This window comes from Schistocerca serialis, chromosome 7 (assembly GCF_023864345.2).
Source record: "Schistocerca serialis cubense isolate TAMUIC-IGC-003099 chromosome 7, iqSchSeri2.2, whole genome shotgun sequence".
Taxonomy (NCBI): Eukaryota; Metazoa; Arthropoda; class Insecta; order Orthoptera; family Acrididae; genus Schistocerca; species Schistocerca serialis.
In genome coordinates, this window is record NC_064644.1 from 194819218 (window position 1) to 194841527 (window position 22310).

The 22310-nt window shown below is 40.0% G+C and overlaps 1 protein-coding gene across 1 annotated transcript in view; it reads right to left on the bottom strand.

Moving 5' to 3' along the window:
* LOC126412967 (lipase 3-like) overlaps positions 1-22310 on the bottom strand; it is a 76150-nt gene that overhangs the window by 9624 nt on the left and 44216 nt on the right. The window contains exon 7 of the mRNA XM_050082859.1: positions 9709-9851. Within this exon, the coding sequence (XP_049938816.1) occupies positions 9709-9851 (143 nt within the window). The remainder of the gene's footprint in view (positions 1-9708; positions 9852-22310) is intronic.

Genomic DNA, 22310 nt, shown 5'->3' on the forward strand with positions numbered 1-22310 from the left:
GATCAGAATTTATATCTGTGATTCTAAATACACTGATAAATTACAGAAGAAGTGACTAATAATGTGTTTTTTACTTTGTTGTACAACATGAATTTCCAATTTACTGTTTGTTGTCAAGCAGAGACCTATTACAGACTTCTACGCCAGAATAAAAAACTCGTTCCTGAACCGCAGACAGAGATGCATATGCTAAACGGAAATTATTTTTACGTCTGATATTGTTGTTATGGTTTTTACAGTTGGTTTTGAAGTCAGTCTTACTCTGAACCACAAAATCACTAAGGAGTAGGGTCTATATATTTTGGCGCTTAAGTGTAAGAAATCCTAGGTTTCGGAAGAGGGTTCTGCAAGATTTTCGGGTAAAAAATTTACACAATAGTCTTTCTACATGCTTCTGTAGAATAAATACTATTTCGACCTCAGATTAGCTGTGCCTAAGGATAGTACTCACTGTGAGTCAGAGTATGTAAAGTATGCCTGCAATCCTGAGTGCAAGTCAATGCAGTGAGACATACTCGTATTTCTAAGTAAAATGCATGCAGAATTGAGCGTTTTGATTGTTTTCAATGTGCTAGTGCCAGCTCAGTTTGTTATCTATATAGACGCCAACTTCACACATGTCAACCAACCCATGTTCACTATTTCTACTTCAGCTGCCTGTATATCATTTTTAGCTTTAGATCGAGAGGTGTATGGGGGACTCCCAAGTGTAAACATGTCTGTATCTGATGTCAGCCAGCGTATGCTCATTGATCTCTACTTCAGCTACCTGTCCATCATTTTTATTTGTTTCGGATTGGACGATATTAGTGTTTGTAACAGTAAGAGTTAAGCTATCTGCTTCCTACTAGTTGTGAGCCTGTTCCATTAGTTTTCCGGCTGAATCTTGTACAGCGAAAGATTTAAACAGAGTAAATTACTTCAAGTTTTGTAAGAAAATATTATATTGAACCAGAGATGGTCAAATGTAGTATCGATTGTGTAGCAGCGTCTCTGTTCAACAGCAATAGCTAATTCAAGGTGTTATGGGTAATGTGTTAGAGTAACAGTTAGAGTAACTTTAGATGGAGAGATGTATGGAGGACTCTCGAGTGTAAAGACGTGTTGTATCTGATGTTTCTGGGTCTATACTTACTCGCTATGGGCAATTATGATTCTTTTATTTGTAGGATCCTATGATGTTTGCTAACTGTAAATTTGCTAATTTTCATGTTCTACGGAGAACAACGAAGTATAAACTTGAGGGTAACATCCGTGTACTACAAACTCATTTATATGCTGTCACTAATCAATTCTTTCTCACCGTGCTGCATGAGTCTATGATTTTTCTACGTATGCTAGATACAAGTTTCAATTTGATTAGATAATATTTTATGAAGTGATAATAATGAAGACACAATGATGTTCAACTAATGATAATAATGATTATATTTGAATGATAAGGTAAAGAAAAGTGATGGCACAGAGGTCACACTGTTATAATGAGAAATGTTTTATGATAATTTGAAGTTAATGAAAATACAATAATGGATTAACAGAAGTACAAATACTATTTTAACTATTGTGTAAGAACATGAAATAACTTGGTGTACACATATATTAGTCCCTGTATTACAAAGAAAAGATTTGGTTTTGAGTGGTAGAGTAATCATGCCCATTCCGCTTGATATACTGCATTTTCATGAACTAATGATGCTTTTACATGATGTGTACATTGGCATTTAGCACTTGCTTATATTACTTTTGTTTGCAATAACTATGCCATTAACAATTCCAGCATAATAATTCCATCATGCTTTACAGGTACAATGAGCTATTTTCGATCACCCATTTTCTTTCTTTTACATGATTTGCAATCTACGCTTATACTGTATGCTTCTAGTTGTTAAGTCATTCTGATTTCTTTAACATTATCATGCCTATGCTTAGAGTAGTCTTGTTATCACACATGTTTATCTTGCTTTATTTTGACTGACAAGTTTGACGACTATGGACGATAATGATTTTCTTTTGCAGCAAAAGTTCTCTTTCCCTTGCCTTATTCCCACTTTTCCCAGTAGTTATGCGCATTCCTTACATCTGCTGTTATTATTTTATTTTCACTTCCCTATATGAGATATATTACTTATGTATAGCCAATATTTGCAACAAACGTCATTTTTAAATCTCATGTACTATAAAGGTATTCCACTATACTGGTCTTTCTTATGAGCTCTGACAGCATATAGACTGATTAATTATGAACTATGTATTTTGTCATTTATTACTGTCAATCTTTATGTACTATTTTCTGGAATTATTGCCTGTTTACGTTAAGTTTCCAAGTCTACAGGCACAGCCACAGCCACTGTTATTCTACATGTAACAACTACTATTCTGTGGACAGTCACTACCAGTAAATGTATTTATCACTAACTTACTTCTAGAATAGCTCAACTATAAGTCTGAAACGTACTCTATATATCATATTCTTAGATAATGAGCTATTATCACAATTTCTCACTTAAATATTGATGGTGCTCCCATAAATAATGCAGTTGTTATCTGCATAAGTTTAGGATTTTATGTTAATGTCCACTGCTGTCATACTTAGCAATCTTAAAAGCATTTAATGTCTTTTTAAGTCCCATTTTTCTTTATGCTATTGCTCTTCTCTATCTTATCCACTGAGATGATCGTGAAACATACAGTTATTTACTTGTCTGCAGCAATATAAATATATGAAAGCTTACTGATGTCGATGATAAGGCACTACAAATGAGAGAGCTATAATGGCACCTTTCAGTGCACTAACAACTGTACTAGGCAGCATTAAATATATAATTGGCTGAGTTGTCATTAGGTACCATATCTACTGCTGCCACCAATGAGTCTGCTCAGTGCCAAATCTCTCTACTTTGACGTAACTAGTGACGTTCAAAAATATTCGAGATAACATGACTCAAAAAGATAATACTCTCAGGAAGAAATATGAACCAATGTCCATGGATCCTCGATTTGCAGACCATCCAGGCTCTAACTTTGCCTCAACAATGCCATTATCCTTGCCTTTTTCACTTTTTATATTTTATACTCATGATGTAGTTACACTATGCTTCATGTAACAATACCTATGATTAGTCATAACTATGGAAATGAGCGTTATATTTGATCTCACATATTAGTGCACATAAGCACTATATTTCTTAACAAGTTTATAAATAATTAGTAATGTTTTTCTATAACTCTGTGTCGTGTAACTCAGGTTGTTTAATTCCCATGTACTTTGTAAAGAGCGATTTGCTCATACTATTGTGTTTTTCTTAGACATTAGGCTACATTTCAAAGTTTCATAGTGCACTTGAGCACTATCATGCCTCACTATCTGTACATTCATGATTCCTAACCACAGACGTTAGATGGTTAAAGAAAATGCTTCACAAATTACATTTATGCTATTCAGCCAGATGCTCACGTAGATTTGTATTTATTTATTAATTATCTCTTTTATGCTACATTCCCGAAATTTTATCAGCCTATGTGTATGTAATGTTAAGAATTTTGTTGTGTTATTATGGCCAATTGCCATAACAGCCCTGCCAAATTCTTAAGAAGGAGGCAGCAGGGTTATGAAAGGTATATATGAGGTGCAACAATAAAGTAATGAGACTGATTTTCTTTGCTAGATGTGGCAACCCTGTAGGCTTGCATAGGCACAATATCTTTGACCTTGGCCTATAAGCTGCTTCTAGTCCAAGCGGTACATCGATGCAACTGCTCAGTTGTGAGTTGTGCTGTAATAAGTTAACACATGTTTGTGTCTCTCGTCACGGAAATGGAACCACATAATATTGCACAACGGTATGCCATTTCTTTTTGCGTTAAATTGGGTGAAAACATGACGACAACTTATGGAAAGCTTCAGAAGGCTTTTGGAGCGGAGGTTATGCCAAGAGCTCAAGTTTTTTGTTGGCATAAAATGTTTAGTGAAGGCTGAACGAATGTTGAAGATGAAGACCGCAGTTGACGACCATCAACTTCACGGACATATGTCAGCTTGGCCAGGGTGTGTGAATTCATACGATCTGATTGAAGATTATCTGGGAAAAGGATTGCAGAAGAGCTGAACTTCATAAAGGAGTTCTTTGTGTCTGTGCCACTTTTCTGATAATTGGATTCTGCATCATGATAATGTGCCATCCCATACTGCTCTGTCAGTACAGCAATTTTTAACCTTGAAACAAATTTCAGTACTACCACAGCCATCTAATTCACCAGACATCGCTCCATGCTACTTTTTTCTATTTCCATGAGTCAAAACAACGGTCAAGGGACACCATTTTCAAACAGCACAAGACATCCAGAAAGCTGTGACGAGGGTCTTGGAGGATATTACAGAATATGAATTCCAGAAATGTTACTATAAATGGCAGAAACGCTGGAAAAAGTGTGTGCAGTCAGAAGGTAACTACTTTGAAGGAGACAACACTAAACTTGACTAAAACGGTAAGCAACATTTTTTTCGCATCAGTCTCATTGCTTTATTGTCGCACCTTGTATATAGGGTAAATTAATTCAAGTTCTGTAAGAAAATATTATACTGAACCAGAGATGTGCTAATGTAGTATCGATTGCGTAGTAGCTTCTCTGCTGAACAGCGGTTGCTGATTCAAGGTTTATGGATAATGTGTTAGAGTAACTTTAGATCGAGAGATATATGGAGGACTCTCGAGTGTAAAGACCTGCTGTTTCTGATGTATGCTGGATATACACTTACTCGCTACAGACACTAATGATTATTTTATTTGCAAGATACTATGGTGTTTGCTAACTGTAAAAGGAATATCAGCAGAAGTTGGCAATAATTAAGGTAAAGAAAGTTGTTTTGTTACTAACGCCATGAGCGTAGTCATAAGTGATGATGTATAGTACTCAAATCCAATGATTTTGTAAAGCTAATTGTTAATGTATAATGATTTTACTGAGTGTGTTGATTGTGTGCATCATTAATTTTCAAAGAGTCAAAATGCAAGTTCTAAAGTTAGTACCATATTGTTATTGACCAGAAGTCAATACTATGTCCCAGATCTATGTCATTTTTGATTAACTATTTTACTCAAGAAGTTATTGTCTCAGTCATATTCGATTTAACTAAAATGTACGCTAAGCAACAACCTTGCACAATAGCTGTTTACTATGTAATTTAAAGTATTAATAGAGAGCAGTGCGAAGAGTGTTATCATTGCACATATAAAGGTAAGAAATTTTATTATGCGAGGGATGGCATTTATTAAACACAGGGACCATTATTTTCAAACTGATAGAGTGTTAGTTTCTTATCAGGGCCAATTTCAGATTAATAGTGTTGCACCTGATTCAGTTTTTGGTGATACGTAAATTCAGGCAGTTTTAGTTTGGTTTAAAGTTATTGAGTTTACATTCTCGCAGCTAAATTAAATTTACATTCCAACAATCAAAAAAGTTCAGTACAGGACGAAACTCATAAGCAACGAGATAAAATACTCGTTCAGAAGCCATTCCTGTTGGGTTCCAGACTACTGTCAGTTAGGTAATTTCAATCAGATTTCAAATGCACATGTTTCAACGGATGCTTCTGGAGCCTTTCATCAATATATAATTGTGACATTTGCAAAAGTCATAGTCTATGAAGAATCTGCTAATGCTCCTAATAAATCATTAATGCATTAATTTCGAGAGTCAGTCGCGATTTTTGTAGCTCTGTCTTGAATTTTTTCAGAAGTAATTCCGGACGCATGTTTCTCCCCGGTTTAACAATTCTCAAGCGATTTATCCTCAGGCCCAGTATTAGGGGGTGGGGGGAGGGCAAATAGGATTATCTTCCCCGGCGGCAATTTTAGGGTGCGGCAGATTCATGTTCTTGGAGAAAATACCCTTGTTTCACAAAGCTCCTGGGTCAAGCGCACACTGGTCTTTCGATTATTCATATAATTTTGAAATGGATCCCTGATGGTTTTTGAAAATTTTTGAACCATTCTAAGTTTCTTTCTAAACGAATCATAAGTTGATTGTTGAATGTGCGCATAGTGTACGTGATGTCTCTGAAAGGGGAATCCCCATCGAATCAAGAAATAAAGAACTTTCCCGCAGACAAAAGGGGGCGGGGCTATACAAGCAGAGCCAAATAAACCTGAACGGATGAATACCAATCGCTGTTTTTTATGTGGTTTATTGTATATGCGAATGATAAGCGTTGTTATAATTATTAGTGAAAGCCATAGGTTCAACTACCAGAGTCGGAATAAATGACTAACAGGAATAAAAGATAAGAAAGATTACATGTAATCTTCTCAGTTTATCCAAGAAAATGAAATTCTGACAGAAAATTTTTGCCAAATCGCTAAACTCCTAAGGGTCAGTTGTACAGTCCCCAGTTAGCTGCTGCGTAGGTTCTATTCTCGGAACAGCGCGGAAAACGCGTTATACGAACACGTAATAACGCCTAGCCGGAAAATAAACGCGGAATAACTAAACCGGTGATCCTGGCAGGGTTAGTGAAGTTAACCAGAGAATAAGTTTTGACAATGGCAGCGATAGTTACAGAATTAGTGATGACAAGATTGTTTGTTAGAACGAGGGAGGAGAAGAAACAGGAACATTATACAAACTATATGGAAGAATATGTCGACTCCAAATTTATATAATAATTTCGCCCTACTACTTTACGATCTCATGCTTGAAAAATTGGAACTTACAAATAAATGTGAAACTACTTCCTAACAAAACTTTTTGCTTATAATATACCTAATAAGCATTTGATACTGATACTTCGTGAATTATATTCTGTCGTATTATTTATGTAAATGAGGTAGATAAAAATGGCCGTTCGTGCCAAAACAGTCTCGCTGTATATTAGAAAGGGCTATTTCGTTTTATGTAGCAGATAGAAAAAATGGTCTCAATCATATCCAGAAACCGCATCACTCTTCGGTACTATTTATTAACAACTTTTTCAGTATGAGAGAATGACTTTTTCCATGTAGTAAAACGTTTGACGAGCTTTGATGAAGTAACAGATTCCTTCGCAGAAAGGAAGGCATGCCGTAAAGGCTGTACCAAGATTAGAGAAAAAATAGTGGGACCTAAGAATTGAAGACATGTGTCCTGCCTTGCCTGTCTCTTATCTTTGCTAGTTTTATTTTTCCTATATTTAATTTTATATCACACAAAAGATAAAATTATTATCTAATAGTTAATAAAAAGTGCAGACTTTTGAAGGGTTGTTATTCTCTCGGTCTCAAACTATCCCACCCAGTGTTAATGAGAGCCCTTTTTTTAAGGGGTGTAGGACTGTGAGCAGGCACCAAAGGACATTTTCTACATCTACATCTACATGTTAACTCTGCAAATCATATTTAAGTGCCTGTCACAGAGTTCATTAAACCACCTTCACAATTCTCTGTTATTCCAATCTTAATTTCCACTGTCCTCAATATAGGTCTGATGGCTTCCATTACAAAATATACACGTTTGAATTCCACAGAGTGAAATGCAGTGACGTGCAATAGAAGAATGGTGTGTGAAGAGATGCGACACTATTCTTTGGCACAATTAACACCAAATAACATTTCCTCAAACATGTATGTTTTATACAACAAACTCTTAAGAAAAATGTGCGCTACAAAATGAACACATTTTTGAAAAATCGATTTTTTTTAAATTTTTGACGTCCTGTCTCAAACTCTCGAGTGGGAGGGAGGCAGAGCGCCACTATCAAGTTTTTGCCCCAGTTCGGAAATATCGTAGATCAACAGCTCTCAATTATGTATTTATTTAACCCATATCGATATATTTTATTAATAGTTTTATTTCAGTTGGCGAAACTTTTTGTCAAAGAGTTCGTACTCTTACTACAGATTACCCATTTACATTGTTAAGCACAAGACACAAAACTGGTTTCTATCAACATATCTCATCCGAAAGTGAGAAATTATGTTCTATTGTATTGTGTGCTGCATAATGTTACGCTATATTGCCTTAGTTAAGTTTAGTTATTCATCAAAGAAGCGCAAGTATTCCTTCAATGAACAACTGCAAAAACAATTTCCATTCATCAGTAATATCACAAGCTTAAATAAGCACACATCTGATTCAGGCCCACGGGTTACCAAAGGTTGCTCATGCCTGTTCTACAGAACCAAAGGCCTCTTATTACGGAAATTTACTTGTTTTACGGACCTATCCACAGCTTTTCACTATTACTTCACTCACTGTAAACTATGTTGTTATTTAAACACTGTTGGCACAACGATTTACCAAAAATTACTACCCGAGTACTGACAGATTCATGGAAAACCCATAGAACTATTGTGTGTTCCATACAACACTGTGAGAATTGATCAGATGTAATTACATTTTCCTGGAGTCATATTGAGTATCAACTTATCTGCTAAAAGGACAGAAGCTGAAGTAATGAACAAAATTTGTGCCAAGGCCAGAATTTGAACGTGGGTCTTTCGTTTATTGGGCAGACGTGTTATCCCCTACACTAGGTTGGCTATTTTAGCCACAAGGCCAGGGTGATGTTGTACGTAGCACACCCACCAAGTAAGCAGCAGACCCAGGCTCAAGCCGCAGCCTTGGCACAAAATTTTAATTCAATACTTCAGCTCCTATCCTTACCAAAGAACGCGCGGGGTAGACACACGGTCTCAGGCGCCTTGTCACGGTTCGCGCGGCTTCCCCCGTTTGAGGTTCGAGTCCTCCCTCGGGCATGGGTGTGTGTGTTGTCCTTAGCGTAAGTTAGTTTAAGTTAGATTAAGTAGTGTGGTAAGCCTAGGGACCGATGACCCCGGGAATTTGGTCCCATAGGAACTTACCACAAATTTCCAAATTACCACTACCGAAGATAAAGTTGAGACTCAATATGCCCCAGGAAAATTTAATTACATCAGATCAATAGATCACCTACCTGAGGTACTCCAGTATCGGAGAGCCTCGACAATACTGACGATTTAAGAAGGGGGAAAAGCAAGATGGGCTGGATAACACATCTACCTAGCAAGCAGGAGACTGCGTCCAAATTGCGGCATTGGCAGATATTTCAGTTCATTACTTTAGCTTTTATTCTTAACGAATGTGAGAACTGTTGTTTGGAAGATCATGAAGTTAATGTCTATTAGTCTGCGTAAAACGTTGACGTTTTCTAGGCACACAAGAGTGCTCTGCATTAGAAAATTAAGCAACTGGAAACTCTGCCTGGATCATATTACTAAATGGATAGACAGCTACTTGTTTGCAGGATTGCTACCAGAGCGGGCACCAGCGAATGAGCTTGTTCACGCCTCTTTTTCTGTCCATCGTACTCCTATGGCTCTGCTGCCTCAGGTGCCAGTTGGCACCGTCAGTTGCAGACGACGTTTGCGTCTGGTAATGCAACAATCGCGTCGTTACTCTATCAGGCGCTTCAGAGTGTCCTAAAACAGTTGCACAAAAAAGCGATAGGACTACTCCAACTCTGCTAAGCGTACCCAGTTTTACACGTTGTCGTGCAGCGTGTGAATGCATCCAGAACGGAAGCGTGTAACTGTTGCTGCCGCAGCCATATTGTGTGCGCAGATAAATGGAAACAGGCAACACCCCTTTCTCCAGTTTTCGACTGTCATTTTTTTTTGCTTATTAGTTTGTTTACTTCGCTTCGCTTACTATTTTTTTTTTATAGAGGAACAGGTGCGGATCGACGGCGCTTACCTGGACGTCGGCGCACCAGTCGTTGTTGCCGTAGTGCAGCACCACTTTAGCGGTCACCTTGCTGAGGTCGTAGTCCGGCGGGGCGATGCTGCCGTACCTCTGGATGTTCCCCATCATCCCGTAGTCGTACTGCCGGAAGTGTCCTGCAACAGTACGTGGCGTTCACGAATTTGTCTGGCCGTTGGCTAATTTATTTTTGGTGATAGAGAATGTACCAACCTGTTCTGCAGACACACTTACACTCCAAAAATCAATACTACCAGGGGTAGTAATAAAGTTTTAACTTTCGCCCTAAAAAATAAAGCTACACTATTACTTTTTGTTTATTTGTAGGTATGCGTCTGCATTCCGGGAACACACTGAAATACCCTCGCCTGGGTTTGCTAGGTCTAAAAATATTGCCGCGCGGTTCGAGGCCCAATGTCATTGACTGCGCGGACCCTCCCGCCGGAGGTTCGAGTCCTCCCTCGGGCATGATAGTTTAAGTAGTGCGTAAGTCTAGCGACCGCTGACCTCAACAGTTTGGTCCCTTAGTAATTCACACACATTTGAACCAAAAATATTGGGTTGGTCCATAAGTTCGTAGCGTTTTTCCATAGGTTACACATAAAAGAAACTTTAGTCAGCAACAATTCAGAGTGTTTCAGAAGTGATGGTCGATAATTCACACATGGAAAGTACAGGCCAAAAGTAGCTAAAAAGCTCGTAATAAACAAGGATCAGCAAATCAATCGTTATCGAGGTATCGCATTAATTCGAGTTGGAAACCAACTGTAAACGCCCCTGGACACCGCGGTATTTACGTTGGTATCTCAAAGTTTGGGATCGACTGTTTGTTTACGCAAGCGCACTACTTTCCTTTCCCCCTCCGTGCTCTGTGTCGTACCGGCCTCACAATCAGTTACGAACGTGAAGCCACCGTGGGCAGAGGTTACATCAATGAAGAGTACGCTCACATGCACTTTAAGTATGGCAAAGCGAATGGCAGTGCCCTTGAGGCTGCACGATTTTATGAAGAAGTATTTCCTCACCGCAAGCAGGGGTACCTTTAGCCGGCTACATTTACGAGTACGTGGATACTATGCAAATCATATTTAAGTGCCTGGCAGAGGGTTCATCGAACCACCTTCGCAATTCTCTATTGTTCCAACCTCGTATAGCACACGGAAAGAACGAACACCTACATCTTTCCGTACGAACTCTGATTTCCCTTATTTCATCTTGGTGATCGTTTCGCCCTTTGTAGGTCGGTGTCAACTAAATATTTTTGCATTCGGAGGAGAAAGTTGATGACTGGAATTCCGTGAGAAGATTCCGTCGCAACGAAAAACACCTTTCTTTTAATGGTGTCCACCCCAAATCTTGTATCAGTTCAGTGACACTCTCTCCCCTAGTTCGTGATAATACAAAACGTGCTGCCCTTCTTTGAACGTTTTCGATGTACTCCATCAGTCCTATCTGGTAAGGATCCCACACAGCGCAGCAGCATTCTAAAAGAGGATGGACAAGCATGGAGTAGGCAGTGTCCTTAGTAGATCTGTTACGTTTTCTAACTGTACTGCCAATAAAACGCAGTCTTTGGTTAGCCTTCCACACAACATTTTCTATGTGTTCCTTCCAATTTAAGTTCTTCGTAATTGTAATTCCTAGGTATTTAGTTGAATTTACGGCATTTGGATTTGACTGATTTATCGCGTAACCGAAGTTTAACGGATTCCTTTTATCACTCATGTGGATGACTTCACACTTTTCGTAATTTAGGGTCAGTTGCCAATTTGTACACCATACAGATATCTTTTCTAAATCGTTTTGCAATTTTCTTTTTTTTCTGAATTTCTACCGATGGGTGCAACAACAGTGTACCCTGAATCCCCTGTTTCTAAGCAGTACTCTGTTCACGGATGAGACTGGATTTACCCGTGACGGTTTTTATAACTACCATAACTGCCACATTTGGGCCGTTGTCAATCCCGATGCAACACACGTATCACAGCATCAGCAGCGTTATTGGTTGAACATCTGGGCAGGACTGGTTGGAGACCGCATAACTGGACCACACTTCCTACCACAGAGACTAACCGCACAGCAGTACATGCGTTTTCTGCGGACGGTACTTTCATCTGGAAGTACCACTGAACCAACGCCTGGACATGTGGTTCATGCATGACGGTGTTCCGGCACATTTTCATTTACGAGTGCTCAGGCTTCTAACTCGGACGTATGGTCAATACTGGATAGGTAGAGGAGGGCCTGTGCCATGGCCTCCAAGATCCCCAGATTTAAATCCCATGGATTCCTGTGTGTGGTGTCATGTCAAAAGCCTGGTCTACGCTCCCGAGGTCGACTTTCGTGAGGAATTACGTTGGCGGATTGAAGAAGCCTTCCACCACTTAAAGAATTCTCCAGGACTCCTGAGAGGATTCGCAGCTTATTTCAGAGACGAGGTCAATGTTACATTCAACCGCATGGACAACATTTCGAACACCTGATTCAACGTTTAGAGATACCATGTGATCCTAGATACTGAGGAACCGCAACAGAAGATGTGTTGTATCTCGACAACGGTAGATTTGTGGACCCATGTTTATTGGAGCTTTTTAGCTACTTTTGGTCTGTACTTTCCATGTGCGAATTACTGACCGTCGCCGGCCGGTGTGGCCAAGCGGTTCTAGGCGCTACATCCATGCCTCGGGCATGGATGTGTGTGATGTCCTTAGGTTAGTTAGGTTTAGGTAGTTCTAAGTTCTAGGTGACTGATGACCTCAGATGTTAAGTCCCATAGTGCTGAGAGCCATTAGAACCATTTTTACTGACTGTCACTTCCGAAACACCCTGTATTTTCTCCTTCACTAGTTACAACAGTCTGCCAACGCTGGGATAACTTTTCCATTTTTCGACTGTAGAAATCAAGTGGTTTTGAGGCGAAGAATTCGTCAATCCATTTTCGAAGTCCATCTTCATACGGAAAGGTGCTTGAAGGTTGTTCGATAAAGAGCGGAAAAGGTCAGTCTAGCAGAATGCGGGTGGGCGCTATCGAGGAACAACATCACTTCACGCAGTTTTCCTGGTCGTTGTGGCTTGCATTGCGTCTGCAAGACGTCTCATTTGTTGACAGTAAATGTCAACAGAGATGGATACACCTCGGGTAACCGACTCGCAATACACCACATCGTGGTTGTTCCACCCGATGCGTAACATTATCTGTTGTGGATGCTCGCAGGTCTTTGTACGGCGAGTTTCTGCTTTGTTTGGGTTCAACCATTTCTTTCTTTTCCTTATGTTACCGTAAAGACACCATTTCTTGTCACCAGTAATGATATAAGAGAGAAGTGGTAGGTGTTATTCATGAGACAATGGATGACAGGCAAGCAGACATGCATATGTGGCTACCCGCAGTTTTTTGTGATTTTCGCTTAGTGCATGTAGTAAACAGCACTCGATTTTTGAACCGTCCCCATTGCATGCAAATGTCACAAGAGGATGGAATGGTGACAGTTCACCATATTTGCCAGTTCTTGATCACAATGACTTGCTTCTTCCTGGATTAATCCTTTTAAACAATCTGAATCAAATCCCGAACGTCTTCCTGAATACAGAGCCATCAAAACGAATCTTCTTAAATCGAGAAATTGCAGTGCTCTGTCCAATGGCATTATCCTCATACAAGGCGCAAATGATTCTCGCTCTCCGCTGCTGTCGCTCCTCTATTGAACTCAGTCAGAAGAATATGTCGGAAATGTTTCCGATTCCTCCACTTGGCCTTCCATTTTCTAGTGGCCACAGCTCCATTCGCTATCTCAATATGACGAGATGATGATATGTAAACTTTACAGGTGTCATTTGAGGATTAATCGATTGCACAATAATGTCATATCTTTGCTCTCGAGCCGTTACATGTGAGCGAGCAGCGATGTTGTAAGCTTGTGAACTGTATCGCAGAGTAAGGTTATTATCTTTGATGTGTGCATAGACAGTAGCAGATAGTGTTTAGCTATGTGAAAGTGATGCCGGCCTGTGTGGCCGTGCGGTTCTAGGCGCTTCAGTCTGGAACCGCGCGACCGCGACGGTTGCAGATTCGAATCCTGCCTCGGGCATGGATGTGTGTGATGTACTTAGGTTAGTTAGGTTTAAGTAGTTCTAAGTTCCAGGGGACTGATGAACACAGATGTTAAGTCCCATAGTGCTCAGAGCCATTTGAACCTTTTTTTTATGAAAGTGAGGAAGCAGCTGTAATGTTATGTTTCAAATGTAAAGTCTCATTCTATCGATGTGTTTAATTAAGATGATTATGTAATGATAACTGATCTGAGGAGGAGGAAGTGTAATGGAAAGTTTTGTTTACGTGAAGAGGAATTTTAAGGTAATTTTTTTGAAGTGAATCTTTTATTTTTGCAGCGCCATTTTCACCTGCCTTTCTCTTACAATTTTTAATTGATCAAGGTTTTTTCAGAAGTAGAAAAGGAACCAAGTGTGTTCCTAAAATACTTCGATTTGCAACGAGTAGAGAACACATTGCACCTCACGAGTGTCTCAGTGTAGATACAGTAATTTGCAGCTCTATCATAGCGTCGCGCAAGACAGAGCAGTACTGCAACGCGTTACCCACATTTGCGCAGAATGGAGGTAAGGACTAAATATTTTGATGGTTTTTTTTTTTTATTCTATGAAATGAAATGTCGCGTAGCTAGGGCCTCCCGTCGGGTAGACCGGTCTCTTGGTGCAAGTCTTTTGAGTTGACGCCACTTCGGCGACTTGCGTGTCGATGGGGATGATATGATAGTGAAGACAACACAACACTCAGTCCCTGAACGGAGAAAATCTCCGACTCAGCCGGAAATCGAACCCGGGCACCATTGCGCAGCATACGGCCGCGCTGACAACTCAGCTATCCTTACCAGCTTTTGTCATTCAGAGACAGTTACATTTTTCTGTATTCTGTATCAGTTTTAGTTCTGGGATCCGGGATCAGTTCTGCAAAACCAGGTCGTAAGTTTCATGTCAAAGTTAATTACTCAGGCAGCTTATACCGTTCAAAATTCTTGCAGTCAGATTATTCACTTTACCAGTGCTTAAGGCTTGCCTACTTAGTACGACAGTTCAATTTTGTATTGCGATTATTATTGGAAACAGTATATCAGTCATATTTTCATTATTTAAGGAGAACTGTCAAACTCAAATAACAACAGTGAACTACAAACAAAAAATAACAATCGATAAATGAACCCACAGAAAACGTAATATCAACATTCAAAACAAAAACGCCACGAACTTAAGCACCAGCCTAGTAGAAAAGCCCAACTCGGCGTTATATTTAGCCAGATATTTTGCACTAACAGCCGGACTGTCTATGGAAATACAGTCAGTTGGTATTTTCAGTCGTTTATTAATTATCAGTAACAGTCAGTTTCTTGCGAGCTCAACTTTAAACGCAGTTAGTATACAGCTTTATAATTTGGCAACTAACTGCTGGGTTTTCTTAATTACTGTCTCCCTGCTAAGGCAGTTTATATCAAAATAAACTAAAAGATCTTCATGAACCAAAGTAAACAACTATCTATCATTCAGGGACGGAAAACGAAGAAGATATACGATAACTTTGGTCATTTCAGTTAGCCTTTTAAAGATAAAACAATAATCTGTACTTAAGTATTAATGAAATATTTCTCATTCGAGCCCACTTTAGCAAAAACATTATTTTTCTTGAAAATCAATTCGAGGAATTCTTCACAATATAATATTAAATTACACTATTCCCTCACCATCTGCGTCCGTTTTGGAATGTATTGCGTGCCATTGTCCATTGGGCATTCATGAAAGAGAATACCCTTTCGACGTTGGAGTTACGACCTAGAATTGTAAAGTTATATTCTGCCGGTTTCAATAATTCAGAATAAAACACTTCATTATGCACTTTCCTATCTCAACACTGGTACGAGTGAGACGTAAACGTAGCGGGTTGGCGTTGGCTGATAGGCTCACTCTACTTTGCCTCGCTCGCTCTGCGCTTAGTGTGGTTATGACACTGTGCGTTGGCTCGTTCTGCCTACGAAGAAATACATAGGACTCAGGCATAGGAATAGCACTGGTCGATATATCTGTATACCATTACAGTATTTCTTGTTACACATATTCCGCAGACTTAAGTCATTATCTCGGGACGGCCCTTTGTTGTACGTTCTGACTTCAACGCTAAAATGTCCAACAAAAGGCGGACAGTTCGGGCTTGTATATATCTGGCCGGACACAACCGTAAAAAGGTGAACATGTCCGGCTGAAGCAGCACACGTGTAATATGTTGTCCGACTCTTCCCTGAAAGTGCTCTCTCGAAATTTCAATAGAAAATCTCTCCGTGATGCACAACGCCTCTCATGTAATGTGTGCCACTGGAGTTTGCTGAGCATCTCAGTAACGCTCTTGCGCCGACCAAGCTACTTCTTCGACGAAACGCGCTGCTCTTCTTTGGATCTCCTCTGTAGCTTGTAACAGTCCTACATGATAAGGATCCCATATTGATGAGCAATACTCAAGAATCGGTCGAACAAGCTTCTTATAAGTCACTTCTTACACTGATAAGCTACATTTCCTTAAGAGTCTCCAACTGATTTTCAGTCTGGTATTTACTTTTCTTACTATTTGCATTATGTGGACATTCCACTTAAGGTGGCTCTGGATAATTACTTCTAGATACTTTATAATAGGTACTGTTTCTAGCAGTTTCTGATCAGTAGTGCAGTTGTAGAGTAGTGGCTTTCTTTTCCCACGTATGAGCAATATGTTACATTTATTTACGTTCAAGGTCAACTGCCAGAGCCTGCACCATTCATCAGTTCTTTGCATGTCATTCTGCAAATCGTTATTATGTTCTGCCTTTTCTACTTTTGTATAGACAACCACACCATCTACGAACAGCGTTAAAAGCATCCCACTTTCTACTATATATATATATTGCAAACTGTATCGGTCCGATTACACTTCCGTGGGATACTCTGGAAATTACCTTTACATCTGTCGATTTTGTTCCGTTAAGAGCGACTCATTGAGTTCTGTCTGCAAAGAAATCTTGAATCTAGCCGCAAATCTGTTCCTATACACGATAAGCTCGTATTCTTTTCACTAACGGGCAGTTGGTTGATTAGCTGGTTAATTTGGGGGAGAGGACCAAACAGCGAGGTCATCGGTCCCGTTGGATTAGGGACGGATGGGAAAGGGAGTCGGCCATGCCCTTCCCAAGGAACCATCTCGGCATTTGTCTAAAGCGATTTGGGGAAAATCACGGAAAACCTAAATCAGGATAGTCGGACGCGGATTTTAACCGTCGTCCAACCGAATGCGAGTAACCGACAGTGTGAAATGCTTTCCTGAAGTCAAAGAACACGGCCACAACCGTTGTCTCCGTCGCTATGGATCTCATGGGGAAACAGAGCGAGCTGAGTTCCGCAAGATTTCTGTTAGCGGAATCAGTGTTGATTTACAGAGATTTTCATTCTCCAAAAACATCATTGCCGACCGGGGTGGCCGAGCGGTTCTAGGCGCTACAGTCTGGAACCGCGCGACCGCTACGGTCGCAGGTTCGAATCCTGCCTAGGGCATGGATGTGTGTGATGTCCTTAGGTTAGTTAGGTTTAAGTAGTTCTACGTTCTAGGGGACTGATGACCTTAGAAGTTAAGTCCAATAGTGCTCAGAGCCATTTGAACCATTTTTTGAAAAACCTCATTTGTAAATAGATGAACTGCTGACTTACGTCTGGGACCTGTTAGGCTAGCGGTAAAGTGCGTGCTTCGAAGCTAAAAGGAACTGGGATCTAATCCTAGTTGGTTAACTAGGAGGAGTTTCCAGAAAGAACACGTGGTTAGAATTCAGCGTTTAACTGTATGTCCGCTTTCCCAGGCTGGATAACTGGGCTAGGTTAGGGACACGCAAGTTGCGAAATGGCATCCAATGGACAGACTTAAACCAGACCATTGAGCCACATAATAAAGTTTGCACCGAACCCTAGAGCGCGCGTCCTACTCTCTGTGTTTTTTAATCTCCTAATTACCACTTCACAGTTTTGTGTACTGCGTTCAGCAGAGGAACTGTAAGGAGACGATGGTTGTCCATACCAGCATTTCAGTACACCCTGGCATAAAGCAGTGTCTGTGAGGCTGTGGTTTGGGACAATAACATTCGTAAAATGGACTGATCTGCCCAGAGTCTGATATAAACCCAATAGAATACTTTTGGGATTAATTAGAACGGCGTCTTCGCTCCAGACCGCAGCGTACAAGCCCACTACTTTCTCCGGTTTCGGCTCTCGAGAAAGAAAGCTCTGTCATTTCTCCACAGTCAGTTAGGCAGCTCACTGAAGATGCCTCCTGCACAGTTCAAGCCACCACCAAAGGGAAGGGTGGACTCACCCTGTACTGGTGTCTACTAATGGGTGCCCAGACACTTTTGATCAGGTAGTGTACACACTCGAAGTCCACTGCTGGCCCAGCATGATATGGATCCCACACACTTATACAGTATTTAAGTAAGGGCTGCATTCAGTCTTTTTTGTAGAAAAACTGCGAATATAGTATTGTATTAAAATATGTGAGAATAGCAGCTTATAGAGGTATGAAGGGGAACTACCGAACAGCTCGATGGTGGGTAAAGTAAATGACAAGAAAAAGCTACATTCATTGGTAACTGTAACTCGTTAATCATACAGATACAAAATGATTTTGTTTCGTGACGAACAGCATTTTTCATGCTTTGCAGCAAGCTGATATTTCAGTGTCTGGACAGTAATTTCACGTATGTGTACACTGACTGCGGGAAGCTGTAACACAGACATTTGTCTAATTGTTTAACTATACTATTTTAGATGTATTATTTCGGATTGATTATATCAATGAAGAAATTAATTTAGTTCCATGGATTGATGTTCCATTTATAATCGCTATGTTACTTGTTAAATTCCCCCTAACTGCAGAAATTGAGACATTTACAACCTTCCTCTCAGAACATTGTCAACAAATCATTGGTAGGTTCGAACAATGACAATAAATCCCCGATACGATAGAGCATCGAACTTCCATGTATAAAAAAGCTTCACTCTTCCTTTAATAATGATTTAATGTGTTAAATATCTGACTTTAAGCACGTGAGCGAGAAAATGTTTAGATAAGGCTTAAAGCAAGGGGAAACTACAGCCGTAATTTTTCTCGAGTGCATGCAGCGTTACTGTATGGTTAAATGATGGCGTCCTCTTGGGTAAAATATTCCGGAGATAAAATAGTTCCTCATTCGGATCTTCGGGCTGGGACAACTCTGGAGGGAGAAAGAAAACTGCATTCTGCTGATCGGAGAGTGGAATGTCAGACCTCTTAATCGGGCAGGTAGGTTAGAAAATTTAAAAAGGGAAATGGATAGGTTAAAGTTAGATATAGTGGGAATTAGTGAAGTTCGGTGGCAGGAGGAACAAGACTTTTGGTCAGGTGATTACAGGGTTATAAATGCAAAATCAAATAGGGGTAAGGTAGGAGTAGCTTTAATCAAGAATACAAAATAGGAGCGCCGGTAAGCTACTACGAACAGCACAGTGCACGCATTATTGTAGCAACGATAGACACAAAGTCTACGCCTACCGTTGTAGTACAAGTTTATATGCCAACTAGCTCCGCAGATGATGAAGAGATTGAAGAAATGTATGATGCGATACAAGACATTATTCAGATAGTGGAGGGAGATGAAAATTTAACAGTCATAGGGGACTGGAAATCGATAGAAGGAAAAGGAAGAGGAGGAACAGTAGTAGGTGAATATGAGCTGGGGGTAAGGAATGAAAGAGAAAGCCACCTGGCAGAATTTTGCACAGAGCATAATTTAATCACAGCTAACACTTGGTTTAAGAATCATGAGAGAAGGTTGTATACATGGAAGAAGGCATGAGACACTGGAAGGTTTCAGATAGATTTTATAATGGTAAGACAAGGATTTAGAAACCAGGTTTTAAATTGTAAGACACTTCCAGGGGGTGATGTGGACTCTGACCACAATCTATTGGTTATGAACTGTAGATTAAAACTGAAGAAACTGCTAAAAGGTGGGAATTTAAGGAGATGGGACCTGGACAAACTGAAAGAACCAGAGTTTCTAGAGCGTTTCAGAGAGAGTATTAGGGAGCGATTGACAAGAATGGGGGAAAGAAATATGGCAGAACAAGAATGGGTAGCTTTGAGAGACGAAACACTGAAGGCAGCAGAGGATCAAGTAGGTAAAAAGGAGAAGGCTAGTAGAAATCCTTGGGTAACAGAAGAGATACTGAATTTAATTGATGAAAGGAGAAAGTATAAAAACGCAGTAATGAAGCAGGCGAAAAGGAAACAAACGCCTCAAAAACGAGATCGACAGAAAGTGCAAAATGGCTAAGCAGGGATTGCTAGAAGACAAAAGTAAGGATGTAGAGGCAAATATCACTAGGGGTAGGATAGATACCGATTACAGGAAAATTAAAGAGACCTTTGGAGACAAGAGAACCACCTGTACGACTATCAAGAGCTCAGATGGAAAACCAGTTCTAAGCAAAGAAGAGAAAACAGGGCCCCGGGAGCAGACAACATTCCATTAGAATTACTGACGGCCTTAGGAGAGCCAGTCCTGATAAAATTCTACCATCTGCTCAGCAAGACGTATGAGACAGGCGAAATACCCTCAGATTTCAAGAAAAATATAGTAATTCCAATCCCAAAGAAAGCAGGTGTTGACAGATGTGAAAATTACCGAACGATCAGTTTAATAAGTATGGCTGCAAAATGCTAACGCGAATTCTTTACCGACGAATGGAAAAACTAGTAGAAGCCGACCTGGGGAAGATCAGTTTGGAACCCCTAGAAATATTGGAACACGTGAGGCAATACTGACCCTACGACTTATCTTAGAAAAGAGATTAAGGAAAGGCAAACCTACGTTTCTAGCATTTGCAAACTTAGAGAAAGCTTTTGACAATGTTGACTGGAATATTCTCTTTCAAAATCTGAAGGTGGCAGGGGTAAAATACAGGGAGCGAAAGGCTATTTACAATTTGTACAGAAACCAGATGGCAGTTATAAGAGTCGAGGGACATGAAAGGGAAGCAGTAGATGGGAAGGGAGTGAGACAGGGTTGTAGCCTCTCCCCGATGTTATTCAATCTGTATATTGAGCAAGCAGTAAAGGAAGCAAAAGATAAATACGCAGTAGGAATTAAAATAAATGGAGAAGGAATAAAAACTTTGAGGTTCGCCGATGACATTGTAATTCTGTCAGAGACAGCAAAGGACTTGGAAAAGCAGTTGAACGACATGGACAGTGTCCTGAAAGGAGAATATAAGACGAACATCAACAAAGGAAAACGAGGATAATGGAATGTAGTCGAATTAAGTCGGGTGATGCTGAGGGAATTACATTAGGGAAAGAGACACTTAAAGTAGTAAAGGAGTTTTGCTATTTGGGAAGAAAAATAACTGATTATGGTCGAAGCAGAGAGGATATAAAATGTAGACTGGCAATGGCAAGGAAAGCGTTTCTGAAGAAGAGAAATTTGTTAACATCGAGTATAGATTTAAGTGTCTGGATGTCGTTTCTGAAAGTATTTGTATGGAGTGCAGCCATGTATGGAAGCGAAGCGTGGACGATAAATAGTTTGGACAAGAAGAGAATAGAAGCGTTCGAAACGTGGTGCTACAGACGAATGCTGAAGATTAGTTGGGTAGATCACATAACTAATGAGGGGGTATTGAATAGAATTGGGGAGAAGAGGAGTTTGTGGCACAACTTGACTAGAAGAAGGGATCGGTTGGTAGAACACGTTCTGAGACATCAAGGGATCACCAATTTGGTACTGGAGGGAAGCATGGAGGGTAAAAATCGTAGAGGGAAACCAAGGGATTAATATACTAAGCAGATTCAGAAGTATGTAAGTTGCATTAGTTACTCGGAGATGAAGAAGCTTGCACTGGTTGGAGTAGCATGGAGACCTGCATCAAAGTAGTCTCTGGACTGAAGAACACAACTACAACAAGGCTTGAAATTATGTTTACAATTTGTTGGACGTCGCTATGTCCTGTCATTATCAAACGGTGGACAAGTGTAGTATGGGTAATTTTTGCGCCACTTTAAGCAGAAGTTAGTTTTTCACGCATATCGATATTTACGACGTCATATCTCCTGACGTATGTATGTACAATACTATAATCTTACAGGTACATTCACCTGCGTATGTGGTTACTGCGTGCACAGTGTGGTGCGAATAGAGTCAGTAGTTAAGAAGCAATAAACTAAAACGTCGTGCCTGATGCGGCAGTTTTACTGCACGAACAGCAAACACGTCGTAAGGGCTAATCTTTTTTTTTCCTTTCAGCTATCTGTGGGGGATGTCAACAAGAAAAAGTTTCATAAAGTGTAAAGTTTGTTGCAAGTCCCTAAGTGCTCTGTTTCAAATAATGGATGAATACAGTCTGGTTATTTCCACAGCACGAGCTAGACTGATTCAAGACGTATACACAGTTTCTAAATTTTAGACTTGTCTTACTGTGTTAAACCTTTAACATATGATTTTGAATATTTATGAGTAGATTATGACAACAATATGAATTTG